Here is a 23,165-nt window from a genome sequence, read left to right as displayed (position 1 = left end):
TATGTAAACTCATAGACATGAAATATAAGTTACCAAGATATAGAACAAGGGTAAAGAATGGGGAGCGGTAGCTTAGGAATGAGCAGAATGTTCAACTAGGATGAACTTAAATGTCTGGAAATTAACAGAGGTGACGGTAGCACAGTAACTAACAGTGCTGTATGGTGTGTGAACATGGTGGAAAGGGGAAGCTCAGAGTTACGTATGTCACCAGAAGCAGAGTTGGAGATTAAAAGATGGGAATATATAAAACAGTAAACCTTGTGGTGGGTAATGTCCAAGATTAACTGTACAAATATTCTGGTTCTTTCATGAACCAGAACAAATGTATGACACTACAACTAGAAGTTAATAGCAGAGGGGCATATAGGGAAAAAATGTATACCTATTACAAACTGTATACTACAGTTACTAGTATTTCAACATTCTTTCATATACAGTAACAAATCTACTATACCAATACTACAAGTCAACAATGGAGTGGGGGTGGTTATGGATATGGGAGGATTTGAGTTTCCTTTTCTTTTTTTTTTTTTTTCCTTCCTTCTTTATTTCTTTTCTGGAGTAATGAAAATGTTCTAAAAATTGAACAAAAATAAACAGTGGTGATGGATGCACAGCTGTATGATGGTACCAGGGGCAACTGATTGTACACTTTGGATTTTTGGATAATTGTGTGCTATGTGAACAATCTCAATAAAAAATAAATAAAATAAATAAAATTTTAAAAAAACCTAAACACTTCTGCTTTTTGAAAAATAATGTTTTGATATGAAAAGACAAGCCATTGGCTGGGGAAAAGATTTGAAATGTGTATCTGATAAAGGACTTGTATCCAGAATATACAAAATGTGTAGCTGCTCTGGAAAACAGTTTGGTAGTTGCTTTAAAACAAACAAGCATACAAAAAAACTAAATATGCAACTACCATATGACCCAGCAATTGTACCCTTGGACATTTATACCAGAGAAGTGAAGACTTAGTTCACAAAAAACCTGTATATGAATGTTTACAAAAGCTCTATCCATAATAACCAAAAACTGGAAACAACCCAGATGTCCTTCAACAGGTGAATAGTAAAGCAAACTGTGGCACCTTCAAACCATGGAATACTACTCAGCAATAAAAGGGAACTATTGATACACCCACGTAAGTGAATCTCCAGAGGATTATGTTGAATGAAAAAAGCCAATTCCAAAAGGTCATGTGCTGTATGATTACCTATACAACATACTTTTAATGACTAAAAACTGTAAAATGAACACATTAGTGGTTGCCAGAGGTTGAGGAGGGGAAGGTTTGCAGGAAGGCAGTGGGTGTGGCTTTGTAAGTGCAATTTGAGATTGTTGGTGATGGAAACTGTTCTATACCTTTATTGAATCAATGTCAATTTCATGACTGTGGTGGTGTACAAGAAGTTATCACTGGGAGAAACTGGGTAAAGGTTATAAGGGATATTTCTGCATTATTTCCTACAACTGCATGTGAATAAAAAAATTAATAAGAAATTCAACTGTATTTCTATATACTAGCAATGAACAATCTGAAAATGAAAATAAGGAAAGAATTCCATTTACAATAGCATCAAAGAGAATACCATACTTGGGGATGAGATTAACAAAAGAAGTGTAAGACTTGTACACTGAAAACTAGAAAACATTCTTGAATGAAACTACACAAAACGTAACTCAAAATGAATGACAGACCTACACGTAAGACTGTTTTCGTTTCCTTGTTGTTAAAGCAAATACCATGCAATGGGTTGGCTTAAACACCGGGAATTTATTGGCTCACAGTTGGGAGGCTGGTTGAAGTCCAGTCAAGGCGTCACCACGGTGATGCTTTCTTCCCTGGCTGCGGCCATCCTTGGTCCTGGGCGCCTCTGCCACACGGCACTGCACATGGCGGCTTCTCCTGGCTTGTGCCGACTTTCAGCTTCTAACTGGTCCCTCAGTGGCTTCTTTCTTTCTGTGACCTTCCCTATGAGGGCTTCAGTAATAGGATTACGACCCATCCTGGTCCATACCTTATCTGAAGTAACCTTATCAAAAGCTCCTATTTACAAGGGTTCACACCACAGGAATGGGTTATGTTTAAGAACAAGTATTTCTGGGGTACAAAGACTTAAAATTATAAAACTCTCTAGATAAAAACACAGGAATAAATTTCCATAAGCTTGGCCTAGGCAGTGGTTTCTCAGATACACCAAAAGCATGAGGAGCAAAGGAAAAGAAAAAAGAAATCAGATTTCATCAAAATAAAAAACAAAAGTGAGAAACAACCCACAGACTGGGAAGAAACATTTGCTTAACATCACCAAGGGATTTGTATTCACAATGTGTGAATTCTTACAACTCAACAATAAAGAGAGAACCTAATTGAAAAATGGGCAAAGGATATGAATAGACATTTCTCTAAAGATATACAAATGGCCAATAAGCTCATGAGAAGACACTCAACATCATCAGCCATTAGGAAAATGCAAATCGAAACCCCAATTAAGTACCACTTAACATTCAGTAGGATAGCTATAATCAAAAAGATGAACAATGAATGGTTGGTAAGAATGTGGAGAAACTGGAAACCTCATACACTGCTGATGGGAATGTAAGATGGTGCAGCCACTGTGGAAAAGTTTGGCCGTTCACCAAAATGTTGAAGTTGGAGTTATCATATGACCCAGCAATTCCACTCTTAGGTATATACCCAAGAGAACTGAAAACATTTATCTCCATGGAAAATTTATACACAACATGTTTATAGCATAAGTTATAATAGCTCAAAGTGGCAACAACCAAAAGTCCATCAACTGATGAATGGATAAATAAAATGTGGTATATTTATGAAATGGAGTATTATTTGGTAATACAGGAATGAAGAACTGACAGACAACACATAGATGAACCTTGAAAACTTTATGGTAAGTGAAAGGAGTAGGCACAACAGATAACACGTGTGTGACATGTCCAGAAGAGGCAAACCCTGAGACAAAAGTAGATGAGTGGTTGCCGGGGACTACCTGGGTATGGGTTTGTTTGGCGGGGGTGATGTTCTGGAATTAAACAGTGGTGATGGTTGTGCAACTCTGAATATACAAAATTTTATACTTTAAAAGGGTGAATTCTGTGATAAGTTAACTACATTTCAATAAAACTATTGTTTAACAGAATAGGGTATTATAAAATAAATTTTAATAAAAATTGTAGCATTTAAATAGAAAAGTACTGGGAAAAAAACCCCATCTTTTTCTCTTTCCCAGTGAAAAACAGAACACACACAACAGACCTCAGTGATCTTCTGCAAAGGTGACCAGGGCCGGTAGAGAACCGTCACCACCTAAGGTGAACTGGTAGAGTAAGTGAGCCACAGACCACCTCGACTGCTTAAACTCCAACGAGCCGTGGAAGTATAGCGAAGTTAGGGCTCACTATTCTTCAACACTGAAATAAAGTGTGAAACTCAGATTCACATTTGGTCCTGTTATACCAAGTAACCAGAATAAAAGTCACGTCCATGATTCTAAAGTTCTCCAAGCATTTCCTGTTTTCACCTTGTTTTCTACAGTGACCATCTTGTGTTTCTGTCTGCTCCAGATCCCTCTCACCGCTCATCTGACAGGATTCTGCTGGGAGTTATCAATTACAGGGCCAGGGAGAGGGGCCTCTATGGCCCAGGTCCGGCTGACGATGGGGCCCCACCCCTTTTCTATAAGGACTGGTACAATGGAAGGGCGGGTGATCCAGATAAGACCAGGATGCTTTTGTAAGATTTGATTTGGGGACCTGGAAGAGGATGTACCTCCTTTTTGGATCACAGATCTTAGGGATATAAGTTTATGGCTGACACTGCTCATCTTTTGTATTACGTGGAAAGGGCCAACTTCTGAAAATGCAGCCAGGAAACAAAGCGAAAAACAGTCAAGAGGTAGAGGCAAAGAGCCCTGCCCCAAATAATGTGAGGCTCTGTATCCAGCTATGCCTACTAGATAATATTAAGGTTTCCAAAATGTTATTTCAGTGACTCTACAAATGAAACATTTCTTCTCCAAGGAATCAAGTACAATTTACTTAAAAACTAGATAGGATAGTTTGAACAAAAGAAAAGAAAGTTTTAACCTAAACTTTTAGAATAGACATTTTCTCACCAGGGTCCATGATGTTGATTGTATCAGTCACATCACTGGCCTTCATAATATTCACAAAGGACTAAAAATTGTGCTATTTGAATGAAGAGTCTAGTTTGACAATAACAGTCTTTCCATTCTTTATGCTTTAGAACAATTCTCAAAACATATTTATTATATGCCCATATGTCTTAACTAAATTTTTCTTCAAAATATAACTTAAAAGAAGAGAATTTTTATTTAATTTATACATATTCAAAAACAGAACTCATCCATTTTCTCCCATTTTCCATGGAGGGAAAAATTGGTCCAACCAGATATAGCAAAAATGGTGTTTCCTATTTTGGCTTTTCTGTGTTAATGACCAGAGAAAATCCACTGTTGTTTTCATGTTGCTTTCAACATAATAGTATCAATATCCTTTTCTTCCTCTGAATCTTGATCTGGTATCCAACTGAAAATAAATGTACAATTAAATCAAACTTTGTACAGTTTGCTTTATTAAACAAAATTGTGCTAAGCGGGTGTCATTATAAGAGCAGTAAAGCAGTCATCAGGTAAAGCCAAAAAGCAACTATCAGAACTTCCAAGCAAAGAATTATAAACAAAGACGGAACCGAAAACAAAAGTTCCATTTAAGGTCAATCAGCAAGGATTTTCTTCTCAAGTCTACTCTTAATCCAAATTACATTTATGTATGTTCATCTTCTCCTAGCAAACTTAACTTACTAAGTTTTTTTTTTTTTTTTTTTTGGTTAATATTTAAATATATTTGATTCTCAAAGAGCAACTGAAAGTAGGGGGAAAAGCTCTAAAAAATGTTAAGTAACCCATAATCACTTGGAATTAAAAATCCTAAAAGTGAATTACCTACTCCTAGGCTGACAGCATGTTCTTTGACTTCAACCTCACTGTGCAGCCACTTCTTAAGGTGGAAGGAGGATCTGGAGGGTTAAGTCAGTATATAAGACAAAACTGCATAGTTAATATCACTCCCTAGAAATTCTTTAGGAACGAGTTATTTTGTGGACAGACCCTATTCAGTAAGTCCAACATAGCCAGTTTGGGACTGGCAACCATTTATTCACCTGAGCACTAGACGAAATAGCTAAGAAGCATATCTTTTAAAGTTATCTTTAAGCACAGGAATTATAATCAGGATGGTGAGATGCTCATACTATTTGGGAACAGCAGATTCAAACTTCCCATCCCACCTTCACTCTCAGGCATATACTCATTGTTTGGAACATTAAACAAATTTAACTGCACAATTTAAATTATTTTTCTTTCTTTCTTTTTTTTTTTTGCCAAACATGTATAACTGAAGTTGCATTAGTTAAGTGTTACATGACTCCACTCATTTTGGAGAACTAATGGTGAATCTAGCAAAAAGTGTAGTCTCTTAAGTTTCCTACACTGCTCTTTCCAGTGTCCAAGTGTAAGTAAAGCTCCACACTGTTTTTACATATTTACATTTAGAAATGGTCAGAAGCACTTTTACTTTTTATTCAGAATTGTTACACATTTCTGCAGAAGATAAACTGAAAAATTTTTTAGATGTTCTGATTTTTTATAGTTTTGTGGAGATCAAAGATTGAGTTTTAGGTAGGGAATTATAGGAACTTTTTTGTAAATTCAGTCATTTGATATGATTAAATACTGTTGTTTTCCTCTTGGATTCAACATTCACTATTGACATTCAAAATTCACTTATCTCCTATACTAATCTTTATGCCTTCTCAGTTGTCTAAATACGCTTTGAAATTCTTGACCAATCAAAAGGTTTATATTTTACCCCAGTAACAAGACTGAGGAAAGGCAAGAAAAGCCTTCTCTTTTTTAAATAGAAATGACAGGAAAACATGGCAGAGAAATCTGTCACTTGTGGAAGGAAGCAGAGCTTAACCAAATTTAATCTCCCTTATCTGGCTGGCCGGAAAACATGCTCCACTTCTTCGCCTCCTGTATGAGAAACACCCAGTACCCTGTGCTGCTCCTGTCACAAAAGGGCAAGGATTTGCAGGGCAGTTTCTAAGCAGACAACAGCAGGCTTAGGTCCAAGCTATTGCTCTCTTTAAAGCAATATTTTTTTATTTCATACTTGTCTTTCTCAAAGAGGAGGACTATGTTATCAGTTTCCATTCCGAAGACCTTTTTAGGTCTTTCAGAGAATGTCTGCGCAGGAACTCCCGAGATCTGAAATGTCCACCGAGGCCCCATCACTCCACAAATTCCTGTGTAGATCCTGGATGTGACTTCCCCTGGTCACATCTCCACGGGAGGCATGGTGCACGCGCCTGAGGCTTCAGGCCACAGGTCCACGAGGAACTGCCAAAGGGCCCATTTCACGGTGCCCAACGGCCTCCTCCATCCACTCCGCTTGCCAAGACTTCCTTCTCATACCTTCAGACACTCTCGAAGGTCAGCGGCTCTGGGCACAGCGGCCGAAGAGGGGAACAACACAGCCAGTTAGGACTGGCAATTACACTGGCTGTGTGCTTACCTGAGTCTTAATCACTGGATTACAAAAAATTGTCTACATTTTTTCCAACGGTATCACTGCAATCTGTAACTACTAAAGTAACCCACATATTTAACCCCATACAGCTAATATTTAGCATAAGCTTTTGAAAATCTTAAACCACTTACCATTGACCTTTTACATTCGAAAAATGAGTATTTCAAAGCTTTGCAGTTTCCTTCCTTCAAACACTGCCGAGGGGATTTTCCTTCCTGTGACACACAAAATATAGAATAAATACCTGGAAAATCTCACAAAGTACAAAATAACTGTCCTGAAAATAGTTCTTTCAAAAAAGTTAAAAATAGAAAAGCAGTTAATTATATAAGAATAGTTCTAGTTCATTCTGACTGTTGGTGCCTAAGGAAAAAAGGATAGGATGAAAAAAATTCATAAAATAACTTCTGTGCACTTTCAGGGGGCTTCTGAATTCTTGAAAATACTAGTTCCCAGGGAAATTACTTTTCTTTAAAATGTCTCTATAAACATCTGGAGACTGATATTTTCATATCCTTGTGAGTACAACAGGAAGGAGTAAAGGTGAGGGTGGTACTAGGGTTTTTTTCAGTGTTCCTAAGACAGTTACACCCAAGAGCTCCCAAAGAGAAGAAAGCAGTATTTGTGTGTGGCAGAGGGGCTGGGGGGAGAAGGACACAGACAGAGAACCTGAGTGTGTGCACCCCCAAGAGAGCAGGCAGGCTCTGGAGAACAGGAGGGTCTGTTCTGGAAGGTGGTCGCAGGTGGCACTAAAGTCTCGTTTTATCCTTGTAATTCAAGCAATTTTACCTTCAACACATCTCTGTGTTTCCCCACTCCCCAAACTCCCACAACGACTTCCTTATTCTGAGGAGTAAGGAGTGGAAGAGGAATGGGGGGAAATGACAGAATTCACACATCCCTATGACAGAAGCTCTGCCTGGGCCCCACGTAGGCAGTGACAGTTCGAAGGAGGTTTCAACAGGAAAACTAGGCCAAACAGCTCCCCACTCTGCCATCAAGGCAAGAGGCTGCTATCAGAATAGTCACAGAATAAATGCTTAATTCTGACTCTCAACACAATGTGTTTTTCTTTTAACGTAACCATTAAAAATTAGACTTGGTAAAGTAATAACTGAAAAACTAGGTTAAGGGCTAAAATTCAACAGTCATTTTTTTTTCTCAGTTGAATATGGAATAAAAATTCCAATACTATGTTTTCATTATCTTGAAACATTTTGAACAAATCTTCTGCAATAAATTTAATTTTTTAAAAGAAAACTCAATTAAACTGGACACATGGAAGCATCTACAGAAATACATTTCACAATTCAAAGAGGCAACGTTAAAATTTAATTGCAGTGAAACACCCCGACCTACTAATTTCTCTAGTTACCAAATCTGCCATCACAAGGACTAATTTCTGAGAAGAAGAAAAAATTGAGAATAGTCCTAGGTTAATTTGGTGAGAGATTAAAAAATAATTAGGAGATGTTCCTTACCTAGGCAAGACTTTTAAGACAAGATGGGGAAGAAGATATAAACATGGAAAAGCTAACTGGCAATACAAGTACCATCACAAGATGTGGGCAAGTGCATAGAGGGGACAGGGAAAGGGGCTAAAGGAGCTTGGTTTTCTGGTAAAGTGAGTATACAAAACAACATCTGGAGGCAAGATGACGGAGTGGTGAGGTGTGGGTTTAAGTTACTTCTCCAGGGCAGCCGGTAGATAGCCAGGAACTGCGTGGAACAGCTGCTTCCGGGAAATCTGATCAGTCACGCATCATACAACAGGCTGAAATGGGTGGAGCAGCTGAGATCACAGCGAAACCTGTCAGTTTCCCTGACCAGGGGGCTGGCACCCCTCCCACCAGGCAGGACAGACTGTCTTGCCTTGGTTTCCCGAGGGAGGAGAAAGAAGTCTGTGCTGGGAACCCGGAGGGAGGCTCAACTCAGCCCCAGCTGCAGAACTGACTAACAAACTTGGACTGCTGAATAAAAACTCCAACCACAAATAAACTGAGACCAGACATGAGAGCATCTGGGAGCAATCAGCCCTGCGAAGAGGAGACAGAGATACCAAAAACAGTGCGTGTACACACACACAAAAAAACAAAAACAGAGAATATTGGAGTTGGTGGTGTTCCAAATAAGCAGAAGGGCTGGGCTCCAACAGAGAGGGGCACGTACGCAAATCCAGGAAGCTGGGGCCCGGATCTGAAAAGCCAGGTTTTTGGTTTCTTGTTTTCCTACTCATTATTATTATTATTATTATTATTATTATTATTTTGCATTTCAATAGCCCATCAGAGCCCATCTCAACCTGGCCCCCTGCAAGGGCAGAATTGTCTCAGGGTAACTATTCAGTAGGAAGAGATAATAGCTAAGGGGCTTATCTTTAAACAGTCTGTTCTGGGACTGACAATACTTGGGGTTGGAGAAAGGCCTTTCTTTTGCTTTTTTTCTTTTTTGTTGTTGGTATTTTTTTCCTTTTTTTTTTTTTCTTCTTAAATTAAGAAAACCAGATGCCTAGACAGCTTACGATAACAAGCCACACCAGGAAACATGAAAATATAGACCAGCCAAATGAACAAACTAACACTTCAACTGAGATACAGGAATTGAAACAACTAATTAATAACCAAACAGATCTCCTAAATCAATTGAAACATCAAGTCAAAAATCAAATCAATGAACTCAAGGAAGATATGGCAAAAGAGATGAAAGATATAAAGAACTTTGACATTGGGCAAACATAAGGAGGAACTCGAAAGTATAAAAAGCGAATAGCAGAACTTATGGGAATGAAAGGCTCAACAGAAGAGATGAAAATCACAATGGAGACTTACAACACCAGATCTGAAGAGGCAGAAGAAAGAATAAGTGAACTAGAAGACAAAACATCTTAAAGCCTACACATAAAGGAACAGATAGGGAAAAGAATGTAAAAATATGAGCACAGTCTTAGGAAACTAAATGACAATGTGAAGCACATGAATATACATGTTACGGGTGTCCCAGAGGGAGAAGAGAAGAGAAAAGGAGCAGAAAGAATAAAAGAAGAAATAATCACTGAAAATTTCCCAACTCGTATGAAAGAGAGAAAATTACAGATGCAAGATATGCAGCTTACCCCAAACAGAACAGATCCCAATAGACATACTCCAAGACTCTTACTGATCAGACTGTCAAATGTCAAAAACAAAGAGAATTCTGAAAGCAGCAAGGAAAAAGTGATTCATTACATACAAGGGAAGCTCAATAAAACTATGTACAGATTTCTCTGCAGAAACCATGGAGGTGAGAAGGCACTTGTATATTTAAGATACTGAAAGAGAAAAACTGCCAGCCAAGAATCCTGTATCTGGCAAAACTGTCCTTCAAAAATGAGGGAGAGATTAAAATATTTTCAGACATACAGACACTGAGAGACTTTGTGAATAAGAGACCAGCGCTACAAGAAATCCTAAAGGGAGTGTAATAGGCTGATAGGAAAAGACAGGAGAGAGAGGTTTAGAGAAGAGTGGAGAAATAAAGGCAATCAGGAAGGGTAAAAAGAGAGAGAGAGAAAAAATAAGATATGACATATAAAATCTAAAACACAAAATGGTAGAAGAAAGTACTTCTCTTACAGTAATAACATAAATGTTAATGGATTAAACTCCTCAATAAAAAGACATAGACTGGCACAATGGATTTAAAAACAGGGCCATCTATATGCTGTCTATGAGAAACTCATTTTAGACACAAGGACAAAAATAGGCTGAAAGTGAAAGGTTGAAAAAAGATATTTCATGCACACAACCAGAAAAAAGCAGGAGTAGCTATATTAATATCAGAAAAATTTGAGTTCAAGCAAAACAATTAAAAGAGACAAAGAAGGACACTATATATTAATAAAAATAACAATTCATCAAGAAAACATAGCAATCATAAATATTTATGCACCAAAATACATAAGGCAAACACTGAGAACACTGAAAGGAGAAGTAGATACCTCTGAATGATAGTTGGAGACTTCAATACACCACTCTTATCAATGGACAGAACATCTAGACAGAGGATCAATAAGGAAACAGAGATGTTGAACTGTATGATAAATGAACTATACTTGACAGACATTTATAGAACACTACACCCCACAACAGCAGGATACACATTCTTCTCAAGTGCTCATGGAATACTCTCTAGGATAGACCACATGTTGGGTCAAAAAGCAAGTCTCAACAAATTTAAAAATATTGGTATTATACAAAACACTGTCTCATCATAATGGAATGACGTTAGAAATCAAAAACAGGCAGAAGATTGGAAAATTTAGAAATACACGGAGGCTAAACCACACTTTTAGAAAACCAGTGGGTAAGGAAGAAATTATAAGAGAAATCAGTAAACACCTCGAGGCAAATGACAATGTAAATGCAACATATCAAAACTTATGGGATGCAGCAAAGGTGGTGCTAAGAGGGAAATTTACTGCCCTAAACACATACATTAAAAGAGAAGAGAGAGCATAAATTGAGGAATTAATTGTTCACCTGGAGGAACTAGAGAAAGAACAGCAAATTAACCCCAAAGCAAACAGAAGGAATGAAATAGCAAAGATTAGAGCAGAAATAAATGAAATTGAGAATAGGAAAACAATAGAGTTTCAACAAAACCAGAAACTGGTTCTGTGAGAAAGTCAATAAAATTGATGAACCCTTAGCCTGGATAATAAAATAAAATAAAATTAAATTAAAATAAAATAAAAATAAAATAAAATAAAATAAATAAAATAGCGCAGATGTAAATAAATACAATCAAAAATGGGAGAGGAGACATTACTACTGACACCGCAGAAATAAAGGAGATAATGAGACGATACTATGAACAACTATATCCTAATAAACTAGACAGACAAGATGGACAACTTCCTAGAAATGTATAAACAACCAACATTGACTCGAGAAGAAATAGATGACTTCAATAAACCAATCACAAATAAAGAGATTGAGTCAGTCATCAAAATGCTCCCAAAAAAGAAAAGCCCAGGATGAGATGGCTTCCCATATAAATTCTGCAAAGCATTCAAGAAAGAACAGTACCAATCGTGATCAAACTTTTCAAAAAAAAAAAAATGGTGAAGGGAAAGCTACCTAACTCATTCCATAAAGCCAATATCACCCTAATACCAAAGTCAGACCCACAGCTAACATCATACGTTATGGGAAAAGTCTGAAAGCTTTCACTGTAAGATCAGGAATGAGACAGGGATGGCCCACCGCCACCTTTATCATTCAACATTGTGCTGGAAGTTCTAGCTAGACTAATTAGGCAAGAAAAAAGAAATAAAAGGCATTCAAATTGGAAAGGAAGAAGTAAAACTTGCACTGTTTGCAGATGACATGATCCTACAGGTAGAAAATCAGAGAAATCTACAGCAAAAATACAGAACTAATCAATGAATACAGCCAAGTGGCAGGCTACAAGTTCAACATGCAAAAATCTAGTATTCCTATACAAGTAATGTGAAACAGGAGGAGGAAATCAATAAAAAAATTACATTGATAATAGCAACCAAAAGAATCAAGTATTTAGGAATAAACTTAACCAAGGCCACAAAAGACCTATACAGAGAAAACTACAAGAAATTGCTAAAAGAAATCAAACAGGACCTTAAAAAATGGAATATACCATGTTCATGGATTAGAAGAGTAAATATAGTTAAGATGATTTATAGATTCTATGCAATACCAATTAAAATCCCAACAACTGACTTTGCAGAAATAGAAACACCAATAACCAAATTATTTGGAAGGACAATGTGCCCTGAATAGCCAAAAACATCTTGAGAAAGAGGAACAAAGTGGGAGGTCTCACACTACCTGACTTTGAAACATATTACAAGGCTCCAGTGTTCAAAACAGCATGGTGCTGGCCTAAAGATAGATATACTGACCAATGGAATCCAACTGAGTGTTCCAAAATAGACTTTCACCTCTACGGACAATTGATCTTTTGTAAGGCACTCAAGCCAAAGCAATGTGACAGAGCAGCCACTTCAATAAATGGTGTGTGGAGAACTAGAGATCCATATTCAAAAGAATGAAAGAGGACTGCTATCTCACACCTTATACAAAAACTAACATAAAATGGATCAAAGACCTAAACATTAGCAATAAGACCAGAAGACTGTTAGATGAAAATGTAGGAAAATATCTTAAAGCTCTTGTGATAAGACGTGGTTTCCTAAACCTTATACCCAAAGCATGAGCAATGAAAGAAAAAATAGATAAATGGTATCTCCTAAAAAATTAAACATGTTGGTACATCAAAGGACTTTGTCAGAAAAGTCAAAAAGCAACGTACACAGTGGGGGACAATATTTGGAAACCACAGGTCAGATAAGAGTTTAATATCCTGAATATATAAAGGGACTCTAGAACTCAACAACAGAAAGACAAACAACCCGATTAAAAAATGGGCAAAAGACAGTGATGCTTTTCTGACGAGGAAATACAAATGGCTCAAAAACATGAAAAAATGCTCAAATTCACTGGCTATTAAGGAAATGCAAATCAAAACCACAAGGAAATATCATCTCACACCTACCAGAAAGGCCATTATCCAAAAAAAAACAGAAAATTACAAGTGCTGGAGAGGATGTGGAGAAAGAGGCACACGTATTCACTGTTGGTAGGAATGTAGAATGATGCAGCGGAAGGCAGTGTGGCGGTTCCTCAGGAAGCTAAGTATAGAATTGCCATACTAGGTATATACTCAGAGGAACTGAAAGCTAAGACAGGAACGGACATTTTAAACCAATGTTTATAGCAGTATTATTCATGATTGCCAAGAGATGGAAACAGCCCAAATATCCATAATGGACGAGTGGATAAACAAACTGTGGTATATACACACGATGGAATACTATGCAGCTGTAAACAGAACAAAGTCACTGAGCATATAGTAACGTGGGTGAACCTTAAGGACATTATGTTGAGCGAAGTTAGCCAGAAACAAAAGGACAAATATTGTATGGTCTCACTAATATGAACTAACATTAATGAGCAAAGTTTGAGAGTTAAAAGCTGAGAAACAGGTTATCAGGAGATAGAAAGAAGGTAGAGTTTGGGCATTTGATACTGAAGGAGTATAGGATGTTCAACAGGATTGACTGTATAGATCCAGAAATGGATAGCATAATACTGTGTGATGGTAGGACAATCAATATCGTAAGTACACTGAACAAAGACGTCTGTGAATAAAGCTGAAAGAGGAGGGCTAGGGGCAAGTATGACACTGGAAGGAAAGATAGACAGTAAAGACCAGGGACTGTATAACTTAGTGAAACCTAGAGTGGTCAGTGATGGTGACTAAATGCACAAATATAAAAATTTTGTTACATGTGGGAGAACAAATCAATGCCAACCTTGCAAGGTGCTGAAAATGGGATGGTATTGGGGAAAAATAGAATCAAAGCAAACTGGAGTCTATGGTTAACAGTAACATTGTAATATGCTTCCATTAAATGTAACAAAGGTAATACACCAAAGCTAAAAGTGTATGTGAGCAGGATATAAGGGAGCAGTATGGGATTCTTGGTAGTGGTGGTGTTGTCTCACCTTATTATAGTATATTGTATGGTATTTTAATTTTTTTTAGCTTTTTTTTCTTTAAAAAAATTTTTTTGAAGCAATGAATATGTTCAAGTGCTGATTGTGGCGACGAACACACAACTATGATGATGATACTGTGAACAACTGATTGTACACTGTGGATGATTATATGATATGTGAATATGTCTATAAAATTACAGGGAAAAATATACACAGAGGTATACAAGTGCTGGAGAAAACATGGAGAGAGCGATGTACCTATTTACTGTTGGTGGGGAACTAGAATGGTGTAGCCTATCTGGAGGACAGTGTGGTGGTTCCACAAGAATCTAAGTATGTGGGTGCCATAATGTCCTGCAACCTCACTATGAGGTATATACTTGGGAGAGCTGAGAGCAGGGACATGAATGGACATTTGCACACTGGTATATATGGAGGCAGTATTCATGATTTGCAATGGGTGGAGATGGCCTAAGGGTGCATCAACTTATGAACAGAATGGTGAACTGTGGTGTAGGCATACAATGGGATACTGAGCAACTGCAAAAAGGAGTGACTGAGACAGGCAACAAGGTGAATGGACAGCATTTTGAGTGAAATATGCCAGAAACGAGAAAACAAACATGATAATGCCTCACCAATATGTACTAACTATAATGTGTAAACTATGAGAATTGAGTCTTAGAGCACAGCTTATCAGGGGAACACTTATTGTAATGGTCCCTAGATTGTAATCTCTTAAAGCAGTCAAATCTATTCCTGAGTTGTAATGACTATCTCCAAATTCTGAGATGCTGATCTCTTTGTGTATCGGTCAGTCTCTGGAATTTTGGGTATCTGTGTGACAACTGAAACTGAGAGCTAGAGCTTGGCAGCTATGAGTATCAGTATTAGCGCATATAACAACTATTTTAAAAAAAGCTGAACAAGAGTCCAGACTTCAACTAGAGATAGGAATGTAAGAGATCTGGTTAGGAATAAGGCAAATCAGGCCAAAGGGTAAAGGACAATATTGACTGTGTTTTAAAACTTCAACTTCTGTATGAGACCAAGGGAAGAGATGTTTATTTGGTATAGGATATATTTCTTCTACAGCACACTAAATAATTTAACTTGTCAGTCAGTTTATTTAAACAGCATAATTACATGGAACTTTGAATAGGAAGTGAGATCTGGTAGGTTTGTACAGGTTAATGTGAAATAGCAATACATCCCAAAGTAATTTGGGCAGAGAATAAAAATATTTGCAGTTCCCCCCTGAGTTGCTGGTGCAAAATGCAGAAATGTTGGACATCCCCACCTGGGTTATTGCTGATATTCTCAAAAACATTGAAGACTGACAATTTGGTATGCTGGGCCCTTGATCTTGGGGCTTGCCCTTATGAGGCTGGTTACTGCAAAGGAGAGGCTAAGCCTACTTATAACTGTGCCTAAGGGCCTCCCCCAAGAACCTCTTTGTTGCTCTGATGTGGGCCTCTCTCTAGCTAAGCCAATTCGGCAGGTGAACCCACTGCCCTCCCCTATTTGGGACCTGACTCCCAGGGGTGTAAACCTCCCTGGCAACGGAGGTTATGAGTCCGGAGGATGAATCTGGACCAGGCATTGTGGGATTGAGAAAATCTTCTTGACCAAAAGGGGGAAGCGAAATGAAACACAATTAAGTTTCAGTGGCTGAGAGATTTCAAGTGGAGTTGAGGTCATTCTGGAGGGTGTTCTTACACATTATAAGATATCCCTTTTTAGGTTTTAGTGTACTGGAATAGCTAGCAGGAAATACTTGAAACTGTCAAACTGCAACCCAGTACCCTTGATTCTTGAAGATGATTGTATAACTATGTAGCTTACATGGTGTGATGTGTGAATGTGAAAACCTTGTGGCTGATACTCCCTTTATCCAGTATATGGCTGGATGAGTAGAAAAATGGAGACAAAAACTAAATGAAAAATAGGGTGGGATGGGTGGGATGGAATGACTTGGGTGTTCTTTTTTACTTCTATTTTTTATTCTTATTTTTATTCTTTTTCAGGTGTGAGGAAAATGTTCAAAAATTGGGGTGATGAATGCACAACTATATGATGGTACTGTGAACAGCTGACTGTACACCATGGATGACTGTATGGTATGTGAATATATCCCAATAAACTGAATTTTTTGAAAAATAAAAGAGCAGAGAAGCAAGCTTCACTGCGCTCTTCATTTCTCCCGGAACTCTGTGATGAGATATTGCTGGGAGGGAGGGGGAGGGCGGGGGTGCTACCCACAGACCAAAGACTGAAAACTAGAATCCATAAGCTGCGGCCTCTCCAAACTGTATCTAAGATGTTACCTTTTCCACAACTCTCCACTGTATTTCCAACTGCCTGGTGGAGAGCTCCCTCTGGACCCCTCAAACGTAACGGAAAGGTTAATTCCTCACTCTCCCCAGTCTACCCCAGCAGGCAGAAGGCTAGTTGTCCCTTAAGAGCCAGGCTTCCTTCTCAGCGGGGCAGAGGGCTGGGCTAGATTTCCCAGCCTCCCTTGCAGTCGGTGTGGTCATGTGACCAAGCTCTAGCCACTGGGATGTGAGGGGGAATTGAAGCACTGTCTGTGCTCATTATTCATGGATCTGTATTTGCGAATTTGCCTGTTTACTGAAATTTACTTGTAACCCTCAAATCAATACTCATAGCACTTTTGGGGTCATTTGTGAACATGCCCAGAGCATGTTCCAACTGAGGTTGAACAAGGCAATGCTCTGCTTTCTTTTTCAGCTCTCATCTGTAAAATGAGTGTTCTTTTCACATTATAGTTACTGACACACTTCTCATTTTTTTCTTATGCTGGTGATGCCATTGCTTAAAATAGCCCCGAGCACATTGTGAAGAGCTGTCCAGTGTTCCTGAGCGCAAGAAGGCTTTAATGTGCTTTCCCGAGAAAATGTGAGCGTTAAATAGCCTTTGTCCAGGCATTAGTAATAATGCTGTTGGCCATGAGTTAAACATTAAGGAACCAACAATATATAAGAAATAAGGCGTCTTTCAACAGAAAGGCACATAAAAAAGGTTACATATTGTGCCGGTTTGAATGTATTGTGTCCCCCAAATGCCATTATCTTTGTGGTCTTGTGGGACAGACGTTTTGGTGCTGGTTAGATTTGCTTGGAATGTGCCCCACCCAGCTGTGGGTGGTGACTTCGGTGGGATACTCCTATGGAGGTGTGACCCCACCCATTCAGGGTGGGCCTTGATCAGTGGAGCCATATAAAACATGCTGACTCAAAGAGACTGGATGGAGTGCAGCTGTGAGTGACGTTTTGAAGAAGAGCAAGCTTGCTAGAGAGGAACGTCCTGGGAGAAAGCCATTTTGTAACCAGAACTTTGGAGCAGACGCCAGCCACGTGCCTTCCCAGCTAACAGAGGTTTTCCGGACGCCATTGGCCATCCTCCGGTGAAGGTACCCGATTGCTGATGTGTTACCTTGGACGTTTTGTGGCCTTAAGACTGTAACTGTGTAGTGAAATAAACCCCCGTTTTATAAAAGCCTATCCATCTCTGGTGTTTTGCATTCTGCAGCATTAGCAAACTAGAACAGATTTTGGTACCAGGAGTGGGGTGCTTTTGCTGCTGAGTTTGCAAATACCAAACATGTTGGAACGGCTTTTTAAATGGATAATGGGGAGTTTCTGGAAGACTTGTAAGGAGCTTGATAGAAAAGGCCAAAACTGCTTTAGAGAGACTGTTTGTGGAAATATGGACTCTAAAGATACTTCTGACGAGGCCTTGAACAGAGATGATGAATGTGTTGTTGTGAATTGGAAGAAAGGCAATCCTTGTTATAAAGTGGCAGAGAATTTGGCAAAATTGAGTCCTGGTGTCAGATGGAAGGAAGAATCTGGAAGCAACAACCTGGAATACTTAGCTGAGGAGATCTCCAGACTACATGTGGAGGAGGTATCCTGGCTTCTCCTTGCAGCTTATAGTAAAATGCGAGCAGAGAGAGATGAACTTAGAACTGAACTCTTGGGTTCAAAGAAACCAGAAGCTGGTGGCTTGGAAAATTCCAGGCTTCCAAGGGGTGGAATCCCAGAAGCTACAGCCCAACATGAGGACATAACCAAACATGGAACCCAGCCGCCATTTCAGTACAAGCCAAGATTGGAGATGGAATTATCCAGAAAGGATTTGTGGAAAGTCCTATTGTCTGATGGCTTTGACCCCTGCATGCTTCATGCAAAGCCAACAGAATTTTTGCGAGATCTTTATAGACAGAGCCATTGCCGGTCTGGACTGGAGGAGACAGACAAGGAAAAAATTAAAGGAAAAATCTCTTCAAAGACAGAGCCATGGAGGTTGAGGTCTGGAGTCAAGAGGTCTCGGGCTGGGAGAGCAGAGCAGCCCACATGCATGGGAAGGGTGAGTTTGCCCTGGAGGTTGAGGGCGGGCATTCCACCTCGATGCTCTGGAAGAGTTTTGCCACCTCAGGTCCCAAAGAGGGTGGAGCACATTCCCAGGGAATTGGGGAGAGCCTGGCTGCCACCACACTGTTCTGAAGGGGTTGATCGTGTGCCCCGGAGATGGAAGGGAATCCGGGAGCAGCCCCGATGTTTGAGGAGGGTGGGGCCGAGAAGGTGGTCTCCCCAATGTGTGGGTATGTTGGAGCACTCACCTAAGCATTTGGAGAGGAAAGGGCTGCCGAAAAGGCCCTTAGGAAGAGTTAGGCTCCCACTCTCTCAAGCCCCAAGGATGCAACGTTGTTCTGTTAATGACTCTCAGACCTTGAAATCTAATGGAGTTTGTCCTGCAGGTTTTAAGAACTGTTTTGGTCCTGTTAACCCTGTTTTCCTTACTGTTTCTCCTTATGGCAATGGAAATGTTTATCCTATGAATGTCCCTCCTTTGTATATTGGAAGCATATAACTTGTTCTAAGTCCACAGATCCAAGCTAAAGGAAAAGTTTGCCTTAGGACTGACCACGCCTATATTTGAGTTTGATGGGATTTTGTACTTAACTATTGTTACTGAAATGATTTAAGTTTCTGTGGTATTGTGGGATGAATGTATTTTGTATTTGGAAAGATAATGTCATTTTGGGGTCCAGGGGGTGGAATGTGCCGGTTTGAATGTATTGTGTCCCCCAAATGCCATTATCTTTGTGGTCTTGTGGGACAGACGTTTTGGTGCTGGTTAGATTTGCTTGGAATGTGCCCCACCCAGCTGTGGGTGGTGACTTCGGTGGGATACTCCTATGGAGGTGTGACCCCACCCATTCAGGGTGGGCCTTGATCAGTGGAGCCATATAAAACATGCTGACTCAAAGAGACTGGATGGAGTGCAGCTGTGAGTGACGTTTTGAAGAAGAGCAAGCTTGCTAGAGAGGAACGTCCTGGGAGAAAGCCATTTTGTAACCAGAACTTTGGAGCAGACGCCAGCCACGTGCCTTCCCAGCTAACAGAGGTTTTCCGGACGCCATTGGCCATCCTCCGGTGAAGGTACCCGATTGCTGATGTGTTACCTTGGACGTTTTGTGGCCTTAAGACTGTAACTGTGTAGTGAAATAAACCCCCGTTTTATAAAAGCCTATCCATCTCTGGTGTTTTGCATTCTGCAGCATTAGCAAACTAGAACACATATTGATCAGGTGATGAAACTGTTGTGATCAGACGCTTGTAGGAACCTGACGCTGTATTTCCCCTAGGAAATACACTATTTGCTAATTTAGTGTTTGCGGCAACTTTACAGACCACAAATCGAGTCAATAATGAGAATCAGCTGTATAAAACTTCTAGGTTGGTATGTAATGGAAAAAGACCTGCCCCCTCCCCACTTTACTCCATGGTGTCACTAGACCTGACAATGTGGAAGTAAGCCAATTTCAGCCCATGTGTGGGAAAGCAACATACTGTATCCCATCCCAGCACCTACAACCATGAGATCACTGGTATCTGGCTCCATGGGACACTAAGCAGAGCTACTCAGGACCTACTTGTAATTATGGCAGTACAAGAAAGAACTCTCTATCTTGTTTAAACAGCCACTGTTATTCTGGGTCTATGTAATATGTAGCTGAACCTATACGCTAACTAATACACCACTGAACTTTTTTGCCTTCTGAGGTCAAGGTCCGTGGTTCCCAAACACGGTTGTGCCCAAGATCCAACCTGGAAAACTTTATTTATGAAGGGGGATGGGGGGTGCAGGGAGGGCAGCAGTGGAATCTGTACTTTTCCACTGATGAAGAGCTAGCAGGCTATTCATAGAGACACAAAGGAGAGAACCTCTGATGACTGAGGTTCCTTAGGCACAGTTTCAACTTTGCCCCTTTTTGATCTCCCATGAATCACAAAATCCCAAGACATCTACCCAAAAAATGCCTCTTGAAACTGCTTTTTCCTTGTTTATCCATCACAGCTCCACTGGAGTTTACACTCTTATTACCATTACCGAGTTTCTCTGAGCCCCTATATTCCTTAACTATCTCCCATCACAGAACCTAGAGTTAATAATCATTTATATTGAATCCTTCCCCAGAATGAGGTGCTGCAGCTTTTCAGGGGGCTTACAAATTAGCAAGAAGAGACTGCCATAAGATCAGAATTTCCTCTTTATTCAATTAACTAAGGAATCAACATCTTATAAATGAGGTAGCTACACTGAGCAGGCACAGATCAGAGCAGCACTTCCCGTGGTTGTCAGTGTCCCCAGTGGGAAGTGGTGGTCTGCAGCTGCTAGTAACACCACCCAAGAAGGGAAGGCATCGTCCATGGACCTGGAAAGCTCAATGTTTTGCCTCACTACGGCCCTTTTATATTCCAGTTGAAGACCCCATTCAGAATGAATTTAACACAAACTATAAACACACTTCCATTTAAGGAACTGTTTACAAACATCAGGTTCTTCTAGTTCTTGAACAAATCCGGCATCAGCAAGGCCACATACCCAATGGTGGGAAAGCAAAGTCCATGCTAGGTATTCTGGTCACTATCTCTGCCTACAGCTTCCTAGCTTTCCAGAGATCTGATTTCAATACAGGAGAGAATGTGTCTTATTAATCTGTAAGTTCTCTGAATCAGAGCTTGGCATTCAAACGTTTGCTAAAGAAATGAATCAAACATTGCAAAAACCAACTTGGTATCATCCTTGCAACCAGAATCCTCCTTCACTTCCAGTGTCTTTCCTCGGTCCTACTCTATGCACTTTATTCCCTCAATTACTCATTACCAAGGCCTTCCTGATACTGAATGTCAAGATAAAAATCCAAGCTCCTTCACACCTTGCTGCAGCCTTCCTCTCAGGCCTTCTGTTTTGCTTTCCATGCCCCACAGGGCACTAGCTTCTCCTGACCCTCCCACACCCTGTCACTGTTCTTTCAGATTCCCCCCTTTCCTACCAACTCCTCTACTGCTTTACTTGCTAAATTCCTACTCAACCTTTAACTATGTCAGCTCAAATGTTACTTTCTTGGAGAAGTTTCCAAAATTCTCAAGCAAAATCAGTTTTTCACACTAGGTATTTTATTCCTAAATCTATCCATTAAACAAATATTAACTAAATACTCACACAACCCTTATTACAAGAATTCAGCCCCTTCTGTATATGTTTATTCCATCAGAACAAGCTTAGGTAGGTAGTGATCATAATTGATTCATCTTTGTATCAACAGTGTTTGGCACAGGTGTGCCACATAACAGGTATTTTAGTAGGAGGTGGCTGAATATAGAAACTAGAGAATAAAGCTAGATTGGAAACAGCTCTGGAGAGGGGAAACTGAAGAAGAGACCTCGGTTTCCCCAACCTGTATAAGGAAAATGGATGAGGTAGCCTCTTAATCATAGCTCTGAAGTTTTACTAGACACTGGGAGGCCATTCTGGCTGACTGCTAAGTTCATTAAACCAAACATAAATCCTCACTCAGTGGAACTGCTGATCTAGCCTCATGGAAGACTCTTCAAAATGTGCCCAACTTTCTGAAATTACATTTACCTCCAAATGGCAAAAACAATTGCACACAATTGACTGCTTTTCTCATGGGGCCCTTGGAAGTGGAAAAGGTACTTGTGCTTTACTTGGTCTCTAAACCAGAACCCACGTCCTGGGTCGACTGTGAAGCTCCGTGCATTCTCATTAGGCCCTGAGCCACCTGTCTGTGGCGAAGGGCGAGCGCAGGGGAAGGAAGCAAGACACAAAGTGCCCACAATATGGAATGTCTAGAACTGAAACTCAGAAACAAATCCCAACCAAGGCAAGGAAAATAGAGTATACGTTCAATCACAGCTGAACACAGAATGGAGAAAATACAAGCCAATACCTGTACCAAGTGTATGTAAGTCTCTGAACTAATTCATCTCAAACTTCCTGGCGCGCACGAGACCTGTCCTGTTTTCCTTGGTCTCCAGTACCTAACAGAGTAACAACAGTTAATAAATGCTCCTCGAACCGAAACAGTTAAACTTGCACAAAAACCCAAAAGGAGGGGTGGCGTTATCACCAATTTAACACTGAAGGGAACAGGGGTTTCGGCACGTCAGTGGATTTGCAGGTTCGGTAAAACAAAGCCGTGAGCTACACCCTGGACTACTAACTCCAAGCCCCGTCTCTCGCCGCCACCGCGGGTCGTCCGGAGAACCTCGGCCAGGGTCTGCCCCTCACCACCCGATTCTGGACGCAGCGACAACCCCGCGCGCCCGGGGCCGGTCGCACTACCTGGAGCACACAGTCCGAGCGCAGGAGACAGGCGCCCAGGTCCTCCTTCACGCCCGCGCACGCGCCGCCCTCCGGCTTGTCCTCATAATACCGGGGCATCGTGAGCGCCTCCGCTCCGGCCTCCACCCGCTTCGGACTGGAACAGCTACCGCTCGCTGGACGCCAGCGACGCCCGCGGCAGAGGAAACCGGAAGCCCACTGCCATCACTTCCGGCGGCCCCGGCGGTCGGGCGGGGAGAACTACGGAAGCGCGAGAGGCCGCGC

The 23,165-nt window shown here is 40.3% G+C and overlaps 2 protein-coding genes across 2 annotated transcripts in view; one reads left to right on the top strand and one right to left on the bottom strand.

Moving 5' to 3' along the window:
• The window catches only part of INPP4A (inositol polyphosphate-4-phosphatase type I A), a 154,250-nt gene extending 150,725 nt beyond the window's left edge, over positions 1–3,525 (top strand). Inside the window, exon 26 of the mRNA XM_037807827.1 lies at positions 3,261–3,525. Coding sequence (XP_037663755.1) covers positions 3,261–3,294 — 34 coding nt within the window. The 3' untranslated portion in view covers positions 3,295–3,525. The remainder of the gene's footprint in view (positions 1–3,260) is intronic.
• Positions 3,526–4,324: 799 nt separating this feature from the next.
• On the bottom strand, positions 4,325–23,114 carry LOC119512973 (cytochrome c oxidase assembly factor 5). The gene is made up of 3 exons (XM_037807835.1): positions 22,902–23,114; positions 6,774–6,857; positions 4,325–4,578 (listed from the first exon to the last, which is right to left on the bottom strand). Exons 1-3 carry the CDS (start codon positions 22,998–23,000, stop codon positions 4,537–4,539), a joined length of 225 nt encoding a protein of 74 aa, XP_037663763.1. The 5' UTR covers positions 23,001–23,114; the 3' UTR covers positions 4,325–4,536.
• Between the last annotated feature and the right edge of the window lie 51 nt (positions 23,115–23,165).

This window comes from Choloepus didactylus, chromosome 17 (assembly GCF_015220235.1).
Source record: "Choloepus didactylus isolate mChoDid1 chromosome 17, mChoDid1.pri, whole genome shotgun sequence".
Lineage (NCBI taxonomy): Eukaryota > Metazoa > Chordata > Mammalia > Pilosa > Megalonychidae > Choloepus > Choloepus didactylus.
This window is presented reverse-complemented; position numbering and strand designations above follow the sequence as displayed.

What these genes read in the sequence shown, in the direction of transcription:
- LOC119512973 (XM_037807835.1), bottom strand. Translation starts at nt 23,000, where the DNA reads ATGCCCCGGTATTATGAGGACAAGCCGGAGGGCGGCGCGTGCGCGGGC. An exon ending in GCTCGGACTGTGTGCTCCAG is followed by an intron (nt 6,858 to 22,901) that starts GTAGTGCGACCG and finishes TGTGTGTCACAG; the next exon opens with GAAGGAAAATCCCCTCGGCA. An exon ending in TCGAATGTAAAAGGTCAATG is followed by an intron (nt 4,579 to 6,773) that starts GTAAGTGGTTTA and finishes ATTTATTTTCAG; the next exon opens with TTGGATACCAGATCAAGATT.